The sequence below is a fragment of the Triticum urartu genome, chromosome 2 (assembly GCF_003073215.2).
Source record: "Triticum urartu cultivar G1812 chromosome 2, Tu2.1, whole genome shotgun sequence".
NCBI classification, from domain to species: Eukaryota; Viridiplantae; Streptophyta; class Magnoliopsida; order Poales; family Poaceae; genus Triticum; species Triticum urartu.
This window is the reverse complement of record NC_053023.1, coordinates 319,924,870-319,943,637: the sequence shown is the minus strand read 5'-3', so window position 1 is coordinate 319,943,637 and position 18,768 is coordinate 319,924,870. Positions and strand designations below refer to the sequence as shown.

General features: G+C 47.5%; 1 protein-coding gene and 1 pseudogene across 1 annotated transcript; one reads left to right on the top strand and one right to left on the bottom strand.

Moving 5' to 3' along the window:
• Positions 1-3,632: 3,632 nt before the first annotated feature.
• LOC125541504 (actin-depolymerizing factor 9) lies at positions 3,633-13,440 on the bottom strand. The gene is made up of 3 exons (XM_048704897.1): positions 13,432-13,440; positions 8,344-8,609; positions 3,633-3,783 (listed from the first exon to the last, which is right to left on the bottom strand). The coding sequence occupies exons 1-3, from the start codon at positions 13,438-13,440 to the stop codon at positions 3,633-3,635; spliced, it is 426 nt and encodes a 141-aa protein (XP_048560854.1).
• A 2,257-nt stretch (positions 13,441-15,697) lies between these two features.
• LOC125536495 lies at positions 15,698-16,435 on the top strand (annotated as a pseudogene).
• The last annotated feature ends 2,333 nt before the right edge of the window (positions 16,436-18,768 follow it).

Sequence of the window (18,768 nt, the reverse complement as noted above, 5' to 3'; positions counted from 1 at the left end):
CTACCCTCAAATGGTGGAATATTCAATTTTAGTTTAGGGAGATGGTCATGATCTCGTACCTGAGGGTGAGCCCTACCATTGCCATTATTATTTGCATGTGGACGACCTGGTGGTTGCTGTGCTGGTGGTGGCACGTAGTTCTGATTTTGATCAACCTCATCCTCGTAATCTCCGGCAAAATCATCCTCCTCCGCATCAGCAGCAGGAGCCACAGAAGTATCAACAGCAGCACCAACAGTTTGGCCAAGTGCAAGAGGAAGACGGCTCGCTCGGCGGAGGGCTGTTTCACGATGTGTAGGTAGTCGTTGTTGTTGTTGTTGTAGAGGTGCGTTAGGTGCAGCCGGTGGTGGTGGTGGAAGACGCGCGAGCAATTCATTAAACCTGTTATCGAGCTTTGTTTCGAACGTCTTCTCCATGCCATCTATCTTCTCCATGGCCTCTTCAAATCTGTTTAGCACATCTTGCACCTATCCACTCATCATTTGCTGAAATTTATCATGCAACTCCTTATTCGTCATGTTCTCCCAGTCAGTCTCGTCGGCTTGTGATCCTGCCATGGTTAGCAACGATAGAAACACAAGAATATGCTCCTACAGAATACTAACAAGAGGTGGTGATGGGGTCACAAATCCGTCAAGCCAATCTCAAATTCTTACCAGTTCTTACCCAGCAGCAGGCGGTGATCGGCAACCGTCGTAGTCAAAACTCTCAAAGCTTGGATAGAGCGATTACCAGAGAGAGTCAAACGCAGGACGTAGATGTATGTGGAGCTGGGAAGGCTTATAATATGGTAGCAAAAAGGGCCAGCAATAATCAATTCAGAGATGCAAAGTTGAATAAACGCTCAACGACGGTACTGTGCTGGTCCTAGGCAAGACCATGCTAGAGACGCGAGCCTAGAACACTAACAAAATCACGGTGCTGCATATAAACAATGGAGGAGCACACTCTGAATTTTTTTCCTTTTTTTCCACTTTTTTTCCTCTTTTTTTTGCTCCGCAACAAAATTTTTTCAAAAAAGTCTACAAATGGTCTAAAAACTGCCTAGCCAGAATTTTCCAGACTTAGTTTTTTTTTGAGTTTGGAACTATTTTTCTTCTGCGGGCAGCACGGAATCTCAGGAGTCCTACTCTGTCCCAACTCGGAGTATGGCGTGATCTGGAACTCGAAAACAAAGCAACAAATACTGGACTCGGACTAGGACTGGTAGCGGAGATGAATCTGGTGGAACTCGGACTGGTGGCGGCGATGAATCTGGTGGAACTTGGACTGGTGGTTGTATATGGCGATGGTATAGCTGGACTCGGATTGGTGGTGGTATATGGCAGCGGCGATGTATATGGTGGGGTGGTGGTATATGGTAATGATGTTGACGATGGTGCGGCGACGGCGTGGCAACCTGTGAACAGAACTCGAAACTCTAAAGGACTAGACGCTAAGACCAGCAACTTGACACGACAATGCAACCGCAAATTCAACAAAGCAAATACAGAAAAGATTATGCAAAGGCTCAGATTGGTTCGGATAGGATGAACTAACCCTAATTTTTTTTGGCTTTTTCGTAGACTGTAGGTATGAAGAAAAGACTCGATCTAATCTACGAAAAACTGTAAAATCTCACTGAGCAACCTGAAAATATGATACCACTTGATAGAGGCAAAGGTGTCCCGATGTTTCGATGAGATGGTGGCTATCGTTTTCTGTGGGAGTCGACCTTGACGATCCGACTACGAACGTGCGAGACGCCGCGCCTTAGCAATCGCTAAACCAACTTCCGAGGGTTATTGACCACGCCGGAGCACGATCAACCTGACCACGAGGGCCTGTTTCCTGCGAGCAAACGAAGAACAAGCAAGAAACTGAGATTGCAATCTGGATATTGCGAATATAAGATGAAAGCTTTATTGATCAAGGTGGGGTTCTGTGACGTCTTGGTCTGGTCGTTGGACACAAACGAAGTACGCGAAGTTGCAGCTATGGCGAACTTTTAATCTAAACAAAACCCAAAGCCTAAACGATGCCCTAAGGGATGTATATATGGAGGAGAGAGGGGGAATTTCGTGGCCCTTGGTGGAGGGGTCCGAAACCAACCCTAACTCTTGTTTCCCCATACATACGGACTCTAAAAACAGCCTATACTTAAATACTTCGAAAATACATGGGCCTGGCCCAATAATAAGGTGACGCAGCACCTAAAATAGCCTCTGTACGAAATTTATGAAGTGGCATCTTGTATATTTCGTCCCATGCTTCATGCACTCATTATGGTGGCTTCAGAGTCCTGGAATCATCACTTGTAACTCCATTCTTGTTCCCCTTGCGCATGCCATCATCTCCATGCTTGAACTTGCTCCAAGGTTCATCTTTCTTGTCCAAGCTAGGCCCTTCATTTGTAAGCAAAACAAATGTATCCAATTTAGGCAGCATCATATTCTCATGAACATTAGAATCGTTACCAAGAAACGAAAGTACCTGATAATTCAATTGGCGTGCACGAGCTCTAGTAATCGGTCCAGTGTGTATAGTAGCAGGGGCTGTGGGTGTAATAATGGTATTGATGTCCTCATCAGAGCTCGCTGGACTGGGGGGGGGAGGGGAGGGCAGCGGCGCGAGACGGGGAGCGGCGGCCACGCGGCCGCCGGCGTGGCGCACGCAGCGGGGGATGGAGGCGGAGGGGATCTGGATCGGGCGTTGGTGGATTTTTTTTAGACAGACATGGGTTGAGTGGTGTGGGACGGTTGCGGGTGGGAGTGTATCCAGCGGGGGTGGGTGGCGTGGGAGACTAGTAGTAGCGCGGGTGTCTGACCTGCGCTATGGCTATCCACGTAGTAGTAGCGTAGGTTTTACAACCCGTGCTACTACTACGGTTGGTCCTGGGAGGTACGGTGGAAATAACTTAATAGTAGCGAGGGGTAAAAACCCACACTACTACTATCAGGTTATTAGTAGCGCGGTTTTCTCAAGCTCGCTACTGCTAATTAGTAGTAGCGTTTGTTTTTAAACCGCGCTGCTACTAAGATTCTGTGTATAAGGTTTTCCCTAGTAGTGGATTGCCAGAACTGGGATCCACTAGATCGTTGACAGAAAGCCAGAGGTTGGCCACGTAGGTACTTATTCTTAATGATGTCCAACCATAACCCGCCGTGACCCTGCGAGATGCGTCATAGCCATCGGGAAAGAAGGACGATATTCATGCATTTCGAGCATATGATACCGAGGCCACCTTGCTCTCAGGGCTTGCAAATGTCGGGCCAACTAACCGGGCAAATGCACGAAGATTATACGAGACGTGTGGATTGTACTGAGAAGCCTAATGACCTATTTCATCTTTTCAGATGCATTGGGAAGACCAACAAGTTGCATACATCCATGCACCTTAGAAAATTGGAACACGCACATGGAAAAATAAACAACGGAATTAAGAAATCATATGGGCATCAATGTCGACAGAGCTTATCCCGAAGACTGAAAAATAGCATATGGAACAAATGATGTAAACGATAATTGTAAGCGAGAGATATTCCCATGCCAATTAATCCATGGGCATGGCGTGCGCCGTCGATTGCGGAAGGGTTTCATATGGATATATTCATTGTACGTTGTGAAGCTGGAGTATATGTACTTGTGCTTCATTAGTGAGCTCGGCTTTTTATGATGTCGAGGCTCATTTCACTGGGGTCGGTCGCTTGGATCTCGCACTGGATGCCGTCCATCTCCCTCCTGAACCTGTCCTTGGAGCTCGCATAAAGCATCTTGCTCCTTGTTCTTGCCGTGTCAGGAGACCTATATTATTGAAGTAAGGAAACACTCCATCATTTTAAGTGAAGACATCTATGTCTGTCCATAAATGTTATGCATATGGGGAAATTAATTAATACTCCCCCATCCCATAATACAATGTGATATTATACGAAAATATCAAATGAAGACCGAGCTTCATGTAGGCCTTAATTTGAAAACTTTAAAAGTCAAAAATTTCAGTTTCCGAAAATTCCAGAGAAAATACACATATAACTAGAAATTTACATGCGTGTAAATTTTCGGGACGAAATACGTTAAAATGAGAGCTACAAAAAATAAACAAATATGAGGCTTTTTAGCATATGTATTGTTTCATGCTTACAGTCCTTGAGTTTTTTTGTGTGGCTCGCAATTCAAGGTATTTCATCCTGAAATTTTACACGCACATTACATCGTTGTATACATGTGTATTTTTTTTGAAATATTTAGAAACTGGAAAGTTTAAATTTTGAAATTTTCAATATTAAGGGGCTTTATGGAGTCGGTCTCCAAATTGTCCCACTCTTATTATAATTGATATATGAGTAAAATGGTACTGAAACTAGTTATCCATAAGGTATATGGATGTATATATTCGAGTATCCAGAAGTAATCCAGTCAATTATGATTATTATAGTGCACCACAATGTCATAAACTGTAGGAGGATCAAAACAGTGCTTCCAAAGGTGTCGAATGAACACACACCACAAATCTATAACTTTTCGACCAAAATCAGGCAAAACCATTTCTCAGTTGGTGCCAACGAACCTTCAATCAACATTCACATATAACCCTATATTTTTTTTCTCAAAACTATAAATTTTGAAAGGCATTTATGTGCGTGCTCAAACTATCGTTACCAGAGTATTCTGGAATGTGTAATAGTATCTCCAGCAGCCCTTCCTCTCCCCCACCACACCCCAAATATGACTAGTATATCTATCTATATAACTTTTTTTCGATAAGGAGGAATACCTCCAGCCTCTGCATCGACCCAGGGCCGGCCCTGAGGGGGGGCGGGGGGGGGGGGGGGGGGGGGCGCCCTGGGCCCCCGAGATCTAGGGGCCCTCCCAGGTGTAGTGCACGTGTAAAGGTAAGTAGCCCATTGGGCCATAGCTTCACGTAGAAAAACAGGAAGCAGCCCAGGTCCAGAAAGGAAGGGATGGCAGTACGCAAGTAAATTAGTGTACGATTGTGAGGAAACAAATCAGTCGTAACACACGTAAATCACGTCCTTCCGTTCTGTTTATTCCATACTACCGTGAGACAATCTCCCTCCAAAATAAAAACAATCGTGTGACGTGATTTATTCTGTAATTTCCTATATTCTCTGTTCTCCGCAGGCTCCAAACCCTAGTTCCCAAGTCGCAGAGCCTATTGAAAATAAGCATTGGAGGGCTGATTGGTATCGATGCGCTGTACACGATGACGATGCAGCATGAACATCGCCTAGCCCTGAAAATTGGCAGTGCTGGAGTGGGGCGCACATGTACATCGCCGAGTGTGTGCCACCAAAAATTCACATCACAACATCGCCGAGCGTCCAATGATTGATGCCGATCTAATCAATTTGAGGTATTGTATGTCATATTACTATTCCCTACTCCCCGCAAAGAAAAATTCACTATTCCCTACAATTTCAAGTAAACCTTTGTTCTTTGAGGAAGAAACAATTTGATAAAAGTAGTTGCCAAAATAAAATTCTTGAAGCTGAGAAGGACTTTCATGTTAAATATTTGTTTGCTTTGCTTGATATGAACCACTTCACTGAACTAAAGGATTTAAGGAAGTCACGGTGTTTAAAGATTTATTCGGATTACTGTGCATGTGATTGTTCCATCTTAGATAAAAAAAGCTTTTAAATTTTGAAATTATTATTGAACCATATGGGATAAACAATGCATGAAAGAGCTTAAATGGTTAGACAACATTATGCATCAAGAAGTGGATGACATTGACTTCAACATCGACACAATCATAAGTCACTTTACATTGAAGAATCTTACAAGAAAATTTGAAGATAATATGCATTTGATGTTTATATTAAGGGCCCCAAATTTTATGTTCGCCCCGGGCCCCCAAAATCTTAGGACCGGCCCTGCATCGACCGATGCACACAACCATTATATTATATTATTCCACATAGCCAAACAGACCAAATACATCGATCAAACCAAAGCCACCATCCTGATCACTAATCCCGCCACTCCTAGAAGACTGATGGCATGCCCTGACCGCGTATCAATACATAACATCTATTCTAATGGCCTCATGAAGTTGCTCGCTAGCAAGCCGAGAGCACCAACCGGTCTAACTAGACCCTCTGCGCTCACCGGATGCGCATGTTCTAGGATCAGCTGTCCCATCTTTAGTAGTGATCAATTCATTCATCTCGCTAGGCCATACTACTGTCGATGTCACCACGACGCCAGACAGTGCCACCATCCTGCATGCGTCCATCCACATGCCCCCACCACTGAAACTCTATTGCGCCATGCCGCCGAGACCAGTCGTCGATGATGCGGTAGAAACCACGTTGCTCCGCCACATGTGCACTCTAGTCGGCACCTGCTCCAAAATGATGCCTCCAGCAAGGAGAGTGGCGCGAGACGTCGCCATTGTCCGATCCGGGAACGGATCTAGGGTTTCCTCGTAGCAGGCCGAAAGAAGAGACACGACATGCTATGACGATGCCTTCAATAAGATAACAACGCTAAGAGACGCCTCCATTACCGTAGTCGAGGCTCGGTCTTCACCGATTATCTTGTCATAGATCCGAGGACAGATCCGCCACCACCTCCTGGTCGGCCGCCACCACCACGCAAGTGCACAACATGGGTGACCGCCGCCTCTGCACCGCAATCCTGGCCGAACTTGACCAGGAAGCCCGACCCAGGGCCATAGAACGGGGAAGGGATCCCCAGATCCAGGCAACTAAGCCAAGGCCTCCGAGCTAGGACAACGCACAGGCCGCAACCGGCGTCACGCATCACGATCCGGAGCATCGCCAGGCCCATCCGGCAGCAGTGGCCGTTGCCGCCCACAGCTCCAAACTGCCGCGCCGAGTGCCGGCCCCACCACTGAGCAAGGTACCCCGCGGCTACCTTCCTCGGGGCCAGCCCTACGTTTGCCAGGGAGACCTCTCTGGCGGCGACGAGACTAGGAGGGGAGGGGGTGGAACCATGGCGGCTAGGTTTTTTTTTTGAGCCGCTAGGGAGGCGACATGGGGCATCTCGGGTTTTCTCTCAAAACATTCCCCAAACACGCCCTTCTTTTTTTTCGCGGGTGTACAGGCCCTTCACCTTCTATCAGCTCCCTCAAACCTCACCCCTCTCCTATGATTTAATAACTCAATTAAGAATGCTAAGGCTATGGTGTCGGCCACCATCCAAAATATAAATAAACAACAACATGCACATTAGTAATTTTAAGTAAGATAATATCCAATAGAATAATCTGTGTCAAATTAGCATAGATTAGCACAAAATTGTGATTAGCACAAATTATCACTAATTAGCATAAAATTGTAACATACAAACTCCCGATCTCTTCTACATGTTAGTGTCGATTAGCTCCAAGTTATCACTGCTTAGCATATAATTGTCGGTTAGGAAGGATTAAATAGCTAGCGAGCCTTTTAGTCACACCCTTCAGAAATTGATCAGGGGGGGGGGGGGGGGGGGGGGGCGCTACATGGAGGGTCACTCTATATATGAGACCGACAACTATCCATAAAAACTTTGCCCTGACATTGATCCAAACGGCTCTTGCAATATCAAAGGCCCTCTTGATTGGTAATGATTAATATGTAATGAGATCGTGGTTGTAGAAAATTTTCAGCATTTGCTTGAAGGGGTTTTTTTCCAGCGATTTGTTTATCCTGCCTTTACTTACATATTGTTTTAGAATACAAGCATTCCTTTTTTGCAAAAATATATATCTTTAGATGTGTTGTCTACAAATGGTTATATTTGGACTACCTATAAATACTTGGCAAATATTAATTGATTTTTTTACCCGAAACTGTGAGAACTTCTTCTAACAGCATTTTTTAGAGATTTTCCAAGATAAAAAAGTTTTTTATATAAAGAGGAAGAAGCAGAAAAAAATCTATGCTACTAGAATTACAACAACAGTATATGCGATTAAGAAAACTTATGGTGAAACATCGTATAGCAGACATTGAGGATATTCAAAACGACGAGTAAATAAGAAGGAATGATTGTAGTGCCGAATAAAGCTACACACACAGAGTTATTAGTGGGTTGAGTCACTTGGCAATTTATGCTTGGCCATGGGTGGGGAAATCGGCCCACCCCCTGAAAATCAGAGGGGGGGGGTGGTTTAGTTAGTTGGAATATGCCCGTAGAACCTCCGTAATGATGCGTGAGTCTAGCACTTTTGTTGTAGTGCCTCTTATAGGGTAAGTTGTTTTTATTTTTTGCGGGTAAGTTGATGGACTGAGAAGTTCAAAAACAAAAGTTGGTGGACTAAGGCTACGTTGCAATGGGAGAAAACACATCACAATCATGAATACGCACGTGGTATAAGTAGGCCCATACCAGGAGAAGAAGAAGATCTTGCTCTTTTGGCAGTTCTCGTCGGTTACGAAGTCGAGGTCATAGACAGCATAGCGACACTCATCAGCTGGGAGGCTGTTTGTGAATTCTTCGTAGCCGTAACTAGTCTCACCGAGCCTCTCCACCTTGATTTCCATCGACTTCTCATCGATCTTGAACACGATGAACCTGAAGCTTCGTCTCGCCTTCAAGTCCGAGAACTTGATCTTGCAGTCATCATGCACAGCCAGACCAGATGCAGAGTTCGCCTAAAATTTATCCGACCATGCACATTGATTGATCAAGAACCAGATCAGAGAGAGAGAGAGAGAAAGAGAAAGAAAGAGAGGGAGAGAGATAGATATAGAGAGAGGTAGATAGATAGAGAGATCACCATTTTTGTGTGTCTTCAAAGCCCCCTACACGATGTGGGAAACCGGAGATGGAGCTTGGAGGGGAGAGAGGAGAAGGAGAGAGATGCTAGCTGCAAGGGGGAGAGAAGGTTTGCGCGAGAGGAATGTCATGGGGGGGGGGAGCGAGAAACAAGGGAAGGTAGAGGAAAAATAGGTTGAAAAGAAATTAGCACTCCGTTTGAGGTCATGCGCATCTCTTGGTCATGGGGAGTCGACCACTCAACAAGCAAGGCTATTCTTGACTTAGTCCCTCATTTTTTATGTTTAGAACTTTTAGCTTGTACGAGAGTTATTCCCATCCAAAGCATGATCGCCCAATGCAAATCATGATATTGTTTCTTAATTTGAGGTTCAACGTTTATGTAAATTCTTAGTGCCTTTTAGGTGTCTAGGCTCCTCTAAAATAATTTTTTGTATTAAAGCTTGTGAAAGGCGTCTATATAAGTGTTCTTGCATTGGACATGACCTTAGGCACCCAAGAGAATAAATATTATGTAACCCTCCGAGACCGATGTGCCAAGTGTCCTCCAGTTATTCGCTGTTGTTGCCTTGTCTTTGCTTGCATGTCATGCATCTCATATCATGTCATCATGTGCATTTCATTTGCATGCGTGTTTGTCTCATGCATCCGAGCATTTTCCCTGTTGTCCGTTTTGCAATCCGGCGCTCCTATGTCATCTGGTGTCCCTTTCTACCTCTTTCGTGTGCGGGTGTTAAACATTTTCGGTTTGGACTGAGACTTGTCATGCGGCCTTGGTTTACTACCGGTAGACCGCCTGTCAAGTTTCGTATCATTTGGACTTCGTTTGATACTCCAACGGTTAACCGAGAGGGACCGAAAAGGCCTCGTGTGTGTTGTAGTCCAACACCTCTCCAAAGTGGCCCAAAACCAACCTAAACCTCCTCCATCATCTAGGCCGTTCGATCACGATTGCGTGGCCGCAAACCGCACCTCATTGAGACTCTCCTAGCTCCCTCTACGAGTAAATATGTGATCCCCTTCGAAATTTACGGTCTAACCCTAGCATTCCTCTACCTCGCGCCACGGACAAAAATCCCCGCCGCCGGACATGTCCGCCCTCCACCTCGCTCCGGCCAATGACGTCGCGCCACGTCACCTCGCCGCCGCCGCCAGCCTATCGCGCGCTGCCACCTCACCGTCCTTTCTCTCCCCGCGCTGCCGCGGCCCTTTGGGCCCGAGGCCGGCCCGCCCGGCCCGAGCTGCCCGCGCCCAGCGCCGCTCCTCCCACGCGGCCGCCCGAGGCGCCCGCATCGCGCCGCCTCTCCACCGGCGCCCTCCGCCGACGTCCGCGCTCGCCGGCGCCGGCCGGCCTCCCCTCGCCGGCGCAGCAGCCTTGCCGGCGTCTCGCCGCAGGCGCCATGGCCTCGAGTCCGGCCATCGTGGCTCTACGCCGCCTCGTCGTCCGACCTCGACGGCCCCGCCTTGCTCCGGCCACCGCACGCCGGCGCCGTCCCGGAGCTCCGGCGAGCTCCGCCATCTCCGGACGCCTCGTCCTTCTCCGATGAACAATGTTTCCGGCGAGATCCCGATCTGAATCTAGATCTGGGGTTGACTTTCTTCCCGAAACCTTAATTATTTTGCTATCTTCATCGCATCATAACTTCCTCACCGTGGCTCTGATTCGTGCGTGTAGCATATCAAAATGTTCGTCTCGACGAGTACATCATTTCATCTCACTGCATAATTTTCATTTGAGCTCATCTTTATGCCCGAAATGCTGTTGGAAGAGGGCTATATGAGGATAGTTTCAGATCTGTTTCAGCAAATGCACTTTTGTCATTTTTGCCATGATTAATGTGTGCATGCTATGATCCTGAGCTCTACATGTGTTTTGAAATATGCCATCCCATCTTTACAGGGGTGTATGCCATGTATTTTTGTTATCTTTGTGGTGACTAGCACAAGCATGCAAAGTAGCATACTCAATGATGCTGATTTCAGGGACTTAGAATTTCACTAAGTCCTTGCCCTGTCATTATTTTTATGCCATATGTTCATGTTGTTTCCTAGTGATCCGTGCCTCTTTTGGGCATGATTAGCAAGGGTGTTTTGTAGATATTGTGGTGCTCTATCCTTCCATATCTTTGTTTGCATTTATGGAGCACCCTAGCTTGAGTCAATCGAACTCTACTTTTGCTATAAAATGTCCCTGGCAGATTGTTAACATGTTTAGCAATTTTGCCGAGCTTTTTGTTGTTGATCCGTGCATGCTATATTGTTGTTCTTGCCATGTCTAGCTTCTATGCCATGTCTACTTGCTGGGTGTATGCTTAGATTATGATTCCATGTCTTGTAGTGTGTACATCGAGCTCGTAAATATACCTACTCGTTATCTGTTTTGCCATGCTCTAGTTTTTCACTAAGTCTGAATCTGTTTATATTTTTGCTATGTTCACATGCTTGCAATTGTATTTTCTGATCCCTTTTGGCTCATGGTCACTAATGGACTTTTGTTATATGCTTTGCGTAGCTTCATGCCATGCCTTGATTTGACATGATATTTTTCTGTAGCGTGTACTTTTCATGCTCTAAAGATTGCTTTCTGATGATAAATTCCTGACATGCTGTTAATTTCACCAAGTCTGTAACCTGTTATCGTTTGCACTTTTGCCATGCTTGTTTGAATCTGCTATTGATTGAATTAGCCATAGCTCAGTGTTCATCTTTTGTCAAGCATCATGAGTGGATCCCTGACATGTATTTTGTTGCCATGTTTGAGTGCTATAGCATGTTGTTCTTGATGCATTTAGAAGGCTACTTGCTGTTAATCGCAGACCGGTGCCATATTTATTTTGCTTGCCATTTCCAAACCGCGCATCCGATTCCGGTGATCTTTATATCGATTTCAACCGAAATCACCCCCCTTTCCAGTGGCACTCTTGGATTTCCATGTTGAGTCTAGGTTCAATCATTCATTTCTAAATCATGCATATGCATCACATGTCGCATCCCGCATATCATCCCATGTTTTGCATCATGTTGCTTGAGCATTGCACGTGGTTGATTGTGTTCCTTTTTGCTTGTTGTTCTTGCTTGGGTAGAGCCGGGAGATGAATACATGATCGAGGAGCCCGTTGAGTACGCTTACGAGGATCAGGGCAACTCTGAGAACTTTGCAGGCAAGATGACCATACCCTTGAAATCACTTTTATCTTTGCTTGCTAGATGCTCGCTCTTTTGCTATGCCTATGCTACGATACCTACCACTTGCTTATCATGCCTCCCATATTGCCATGAGCCTCGAACCCACCTTGTCCTAGCAAATCGTTGTTTGGCTATGTTACCGCTTTGCTCAGCCCCTCTTATAGCGTTATTAGTTGCAGGTGAAGATTGGAGTTCGTTCCTTGTTGGAACATGGACATTTTGTTGGGATATCACAATATATCTTATTTAATTAATGCATCTATATACTTGGTAAAGGGTGGAAGGCTCGGCCTTATGCCTGGTGTTTTGTTCCACTCTTGCCGCCCTAGTTTCCGTCATATCGGTATTATGTTCCCGGATTTTGCGTTCCTTACACGGTTGGGTTATAATGGGAACCCCTTGACAGTTCGTTTTGAATAAAACTCCTCCAGCAAGGCCCAACCTTGGTTTTACCATTTGCCTCACCACCACCTACTTTTCCCTTGGGAGTCGCACTCCCGAGGGTCATCTTTATTTTAACCCCCCCGGGCCAGTGCTTCTTTGAGTGTTGGTGCGAACTGAGCTGCCTGCGGGGTCACCTCGGGGAAACTTGAGTGTTGGTTTTACTCGTAGTTAGTCTTATCTGAGTGTGCCATGAGAATGAGATATGTGCAGCTCCTATCGGGATTTGTTGGCACATTCGGACGACTTTGCTGGACTTGTTTTACCATTGTCGAGAATGTCTTGTAACCGGGATGCCGTGTCTGATCGGATTGTCTTGGGAGAAGGAATATCCTTCGTTGACCGTGAGAGCTTGTGATGGGCTAAGTTGGGACACCCCTACAGGGATTGAACTTTTAAAAGCTGTGCCCGCGGTTATGGGAGGATGGGAATTTGTTAATGTCCGGTTGTAAAAAACCTGAAGTTTATCTTAATTAAAATACATCAACCGCGTGTGTAACCATGATGGTCTCTTCTCGGCGGAGTCCGGGAAGTGAACACGGTGTTCGAATTATGTTCGGCGTAGGTTGCTCTAGGATCACTTCTTGATCATAGATTCTCGACCGTGCTTTTGCCTTCTCTTCTCGCTCTCATTTGCGTATGTTAGCCACCATATATGCTAGTCGCTTGCTGCAGCTCCACATCATACCTTTACCTTACCTATAAGCTTAAATAGTCTTGATCGCGAGGGTGTGAGATTGCTGAGTCCCCATGACTCACAGATACTTCCAAAACCAGTTTGCAGGTGCCGATGTTACTGAGCAGGTGACGCAACCAAGCTCAAAGAGAAGCTCGATGAAGATTGTGTTCGCTATGTTGTTCCGTTTTCAGTTGATCAGTAGCGGAGCCCAGTTGGGACGATCGGGAATCTGTGTAGCATTTGGGGTAGTCTTCTTTTATTTTGGTTCCGTAGTCGGACCATGTGTGTATCTGGATGATGTAATTTATGTATTTGTGTGAAGTGGCGATTTTAAGACAACCATGTATCTTTTTTCCTTATGTATTATTTGGGTTGTGTGAAGATTAGCTCACTTGCGACATTGCTTTCAATGCGGTTATGTCTCTAAGTCGTGTTTCGACACGTGGGAGATATAGCCGCATCGAGGGCGTTATATGTTATAAAAAGAAGAAACATAAACATTGCCCCGCATTTCTGCATTATAATCTCTCTGTTGAGATATTCATACGGAAATTTATATTCATTCTTTTTTCCTATGATGCTGAAAAAGCCATAAATGAGATCTCTTCTTTCTTTTGGAGGTACCAGAGAAGAGCTTAACAAGAAAGATAGCTAGGTAATAGACTTAGGAGGTGCAGCCATTATTGAAGGATCCATCGGCGTACACGATGGGGATGAAACAAAGTGAGGGTGAAGTTGTCGTTGCTAGAGATAACACTAATAAATATGACACTGATAGTAGACAAATTACTTCTATAAAGAATGTTGGAGTACCCGTCTCCTGGGGGCACTCGTGCTCGCGCCGCGCCGATGTCTACGTGGCAGCTTTACCCCCGTCCAATCGGGCCAGATTGTTCCTCACCACGCCAACGGCCTCAAGGGTCCATGACCCGTGGGCCGCGGGCATACTCGGGGCCACCTTTTCTGTAATGTTTCTGGCTGCACCTGCATGTCCCGCGTTGTGCGCTGGTCGGAGTGGCCGTCGACGCGGCTTACTCGGTTGTTGGCTTATGCTGGGTCGGATTATGTTAGGTATCTCATATTCAGTTGTTGGCCTGCGTTGGGTCGGATTATGCCGGGTACCTCTCATTCAGTTGCTAGCTTGCACTAGGTCATACCACTCATCCGATGTTGTCGGATCGGTGGAGGGTCTGCTACCTTTCGTGTGTTGTTGACGGCCTTGTGCGTTGCTCGGAGTGGCTTTTTGCCACAGCTTATTGGGATATTAGCCTGAGCTGGGTCGGATTATGCTGGGTGCCTCTCGTTTGGTTGTAGGCCTGCGCTGAGTCATGCCTCTCTTGTGTTGTTGCTGGGTCTATCGAGGGCGGTTGCTTTACGGCTCCAGTTTGCCGGGTACTTTTTGTGTGCTGTCGGTGGTTGGTTAGGCGGTCCTTAGGGATGCTACTTCTCGATCCTTTTTGGGCAATGTCGTGGTGCTCGGTTCATCCAGTTTGGTGTTATCAGCTTTGGCACAGTTTAGCCGCTCTTGGTCTGTTGTATGTGGCCGGTTAGGAGATCACTGGGAGGTTGCTTCTCGATTTGTTCTCTTTTTAAGGGTGGTGCTCGGTTCGTATGTGTGGTGTCACCTGAACTGGCATGAGCTGATGTAATTGAAATATAATACTTGAGGTTGTTGATGGTATACTTTTTACTGTTTATGGTCTCATGACTTTCATCGTTTGGTTTTTAAGATTGTATCTGTGAGTACGTTGTTACTGTCTAGGTATTCTCGCTGTATGGCGATCGCCATACTGCAGCCCATAGGTCACACATCCTGGAAGAATGAACCATTTCACTGTCTACGTCTTGGAAGAGTGGCAACAACGGTTATACGTATTAAGTACATTATGTCCGAAGATAATGTGTGCGCCATTGTTTTCCCTTTTATCCTCTTACCATGCACGGATGCGGGTGCCGTCGGTGGGGTGGTACGCATGTTCACTTTTTTTGTTTGTTGATATGTGCTCTTTTAGAGCAATTTCAACGGGGTGATCCATTTCATCCGCTGGCGTTCGGTTGGATTGACGCGGACAGAAAAGTTGTCCCAACGCGCTGACTTAAACGGACGCGTGTTCGTTTGGCGTCCGCCCGCTGACCCATTTTTGACCCATTTTTTAGTCGGATTTGCGTCGGCGCGGACACGAGACGGACGGGCGCGCGCCTTCTCCTCCTCCCGGGCCTGCTGGTCGGTGCCAGCCTCCACCCCAAAAACCCTCCCCCCTTGCCATGGATGACGACCTCGACGCCGCCGCCGGCCTCGCCTCCCTCCCCTCGTGCGGCATGACGACCGCCCCCTGCAAGACCACCGACGCGCTGAAGCCGCAGAAGACGCTGACGCCCGAACAACGGGCAAGGGAGTCGGCCAAGAGGAAGGGCCAGAGGCACGCGGCGGACGTGAGGGATGAAGCCATCACGGCGGCCGCCATCGTCGCCGTCGCGTAGTAGGAGGTCACCAACGCCCGCGCCGCGCCGGCAACGAGGGAGGCACTCTATATGCTAGGGTTAACCCCTAGCCAGCTCAGCCTCGTCAACGCCGTCGTGGCCGCAGCCAGCACCGGCTCATTTATGTTCCCTCGGACGGTGCTGCCCGACTCACCCCGCGCGTCGGCTTGCACCCCGATGCCCGGCTTCCACATCTACCCGCAGGCCTCCCGCCTCTCCGGGGAGTGCTTGCCCAAGGTGAGCGTGGTGGCGCCTTCCACGCCCGCGCCCGCGCCCATCGACCTCAACGCTACACCGGTGGCCGGTGGCTCGTCATCCGGAGGCGCGAGGAAACGCGTGTGGTAGATGCCAGCCGACGTGTTGCGAGGTGCATGCAACCTGTTCGACGGAATGCCAGCCTCTGGCTCCAACGACTACATGTAGAACATGATCTTCGAGGGTGGTGCGTCGGCCGCTGGCTATGATCCCGACGAGACACAAAACCAGGAAGGCCGAGGGGCATTCATGCCATCCACCTTTGATCAAGATCAGGCTGCCTTCATGCGTGATCAGGTCGGCCTGGACCTGGACGACTTCCCACTCGACCACGAGTTTCCGAAGGACTACGGGCAAGAGGAAGAGGACGAGTGCGACATTGAAGAGGAGCCTTTGTTCGAGGACGAGCTCACCAATGAAGCCACCGGGGCGAAGCCAAAGCGCAAGAGCAAGCGGACCAAGGCATACACGGCGGCCAAGGACAAGCTTCTTTGTGAGTGTTGGAGAGACATTGGGCAAGACCCCAAGACGGGCGCCGAACAAAAGCATTCAACCTTTTGGATTTGTGTCCACCGTGAGTTCCATGAGCGCAAGAAGTTTCTGCCGTACCAAATAGTAAGCACGTACGGGTGGGTGTCCATTTCGAAGCGATGGGGGTGATCCAACAAGAGTGCAACAAGTTTTGTGCCACTCTTGAGAGCGTCAAGGCCCGCCCCGTGAGCGGCATCGGCATGCAAGACATGGTATGCTAGTAAGGCGCCCTCTTTTGTGTCATCAAGTTTATGCTTGCATGTTCATTTGCATACCATTTGCCAATATGCTTGCACGAAATACATTTGTAGGCATTCAAGGTCCAACACAATGGCAAGTGCTTCAACCTCTCCCATTGCTTTAGGGTCATCAAGGATGAGGAGAAGTTCAAGCGCAATATGCCGCCCTCAAGTAGCATGGGGGGAAGCAAGCCATGGAGGAGGTTGGGGACGGCAAGAAGGCACGGCTGCGGGGGAAGAACAACTCCATGAAGGAGGACAAGCGGGATGCAGCGTCAAACGCCTTGATCGCAAGCATGGAGGGCATGATGAGAAAGAAGGACTCAATGGAGGAGGAGCGCTGACGTTACAAAGAAGAGCAAATGAACGCCTTCATGGAGATCCAAAGGAGGAGGCTTGAGATGGACGCGGAGAAGCAAGCCAAGATGCTTGAGATGGAGGCGGAGAAGCAAGCCAAGATGCTAGATATCGAGGCCGCCAATGCCAAGACCAAGGCGAAAGAAGTGGCCCTCACGAGTATGATGACCGGAGTGGAGATCATGAAGGTGGATCTCAACACCGTGTCGCTAAGGAAAAGGCTATGGTTCGAGAAGATGCAGGCCGACATGCTCATGTTCGACAACGAGTGATCTACGGCGGCAAGGGCCATCCTTTTTTTGTATGCTGGCAGGTGTGCTGGCATGACCACGGGGCTGCGATGGCGTGGTCGAACTCAAATCTCATCTCTTTTTTTGTGCTCGCATGTGTGCCGGCCGCTGGCGAGCGCGCCAGCATGAACTGTGTGGTGATATTTTGAAGCTGGCATTGTATGCCGGCGCTGACATGGTGCCGGCATGAGACATGACCGCTGGCATGATCTATGGACGCGTGCCTTTTCTAAAAATTGAGTGTGGACATGAAATGGGTCGGCGCTTTGGACGCACTGCCGACCAAATCTAAAACAGGGCGGACGCCGGGCGGGCGGCCGACCCAAACGGATAAAAAGCGGACAAAAGCGCCGTCCATTTGGGTCGCCCGTTGGAGTTGCTCTTATGCTTTGTGCTCTGTGTGTGCCACATTCGCCATTCCCTGGTTTCGTCCGCACAATTAGTTTCTGGCCCCATAGGTTAGGCTCGTGCTTCCTGTCATTGTATTGCCCCCGCCTCGCATTGCGCATCGTCCATGACTCCACCCCGGCGGAGCGTGAGGCGATGAGACCCGCGCGGCTCCCGGCAAAGCCGATAGAGATCTTCAACTGCACGGCCATGGAAGTGCGCTCCGCTAACCCCATCCGATGGGGTCACTGGAAGTGCCTCTTCAGGGCCATGCCCAACTCTGATCCTTCGCTCTTGGCTCCCGACGCGAAGGAAGCCGCCCTCGCTGAACTTTGCCTACGAACCCCTCTACGTCCAAACTCGTAGCCAGAGCAAGGCAAGTGTATAGAAGGCATGACAACGCTAACCTGTCGGGGGGATTTCATAACCGGGCAACTGTACGCGAGAGAAGCAGTCAGCGCGGGCGGTACTGCCAAAAGGCTGACAACGTCCAAGTCTAGGGGCTCGAGGAAGGTGGTGACCTTGCCCTTCTACGGGTGACCCGGGTAGGGAACCAATGAGGCTTGTCGTTGCGGGAAGAGGAAATCCCTATTTGCCGCGCGTTGCGGCAAATTGTCGCCGTATGGCACCGAGGGAAGGGCACCAGCAAAGCTATTGGGCCAGCCTATTCGACCAGTTCGTTGGTACTAGTTTGGAACCTTTTTTTCCTCCTGATTTTAGTTTCTCTATTTTACTGTTTCCTTTTTCTTTTGTTCCCTTTTCGTTTCCTTTTTTCCGTTTTCAAGTTTATTTTACTTTTTTCAAAAAATGTCTGGAAATTTCAAATATTGTTCAAAATTCAAACTTTTGTTCCGATTTTCAAATTATGTTCACATTTTTAAAAAATGTATGCTAATTTGAAAAAATGTTTTCATTCTCAAAATTTGTCCACAAATTAAAAAAATGTTCTTGTTCTTAAAAAAAATGTTCGCATTTACTGTATTGGTACCCTTTCTCAAAAGTTGTTCACAGATCTAAAAAAATGTCACCTTTTCCCTTTCTCAAAAATTGTTCTTTTTTAGAAAAAATGTTCGCCTCTTACAAATTTTGTTCATTTCTACAATTTTTTTTCCTTTTTTTCACAATTTGTTCACGAATTGTTATAAAGTAATTTTAATTTTGTTCGCTTCGTTTCAGAAAATGTTCGGTA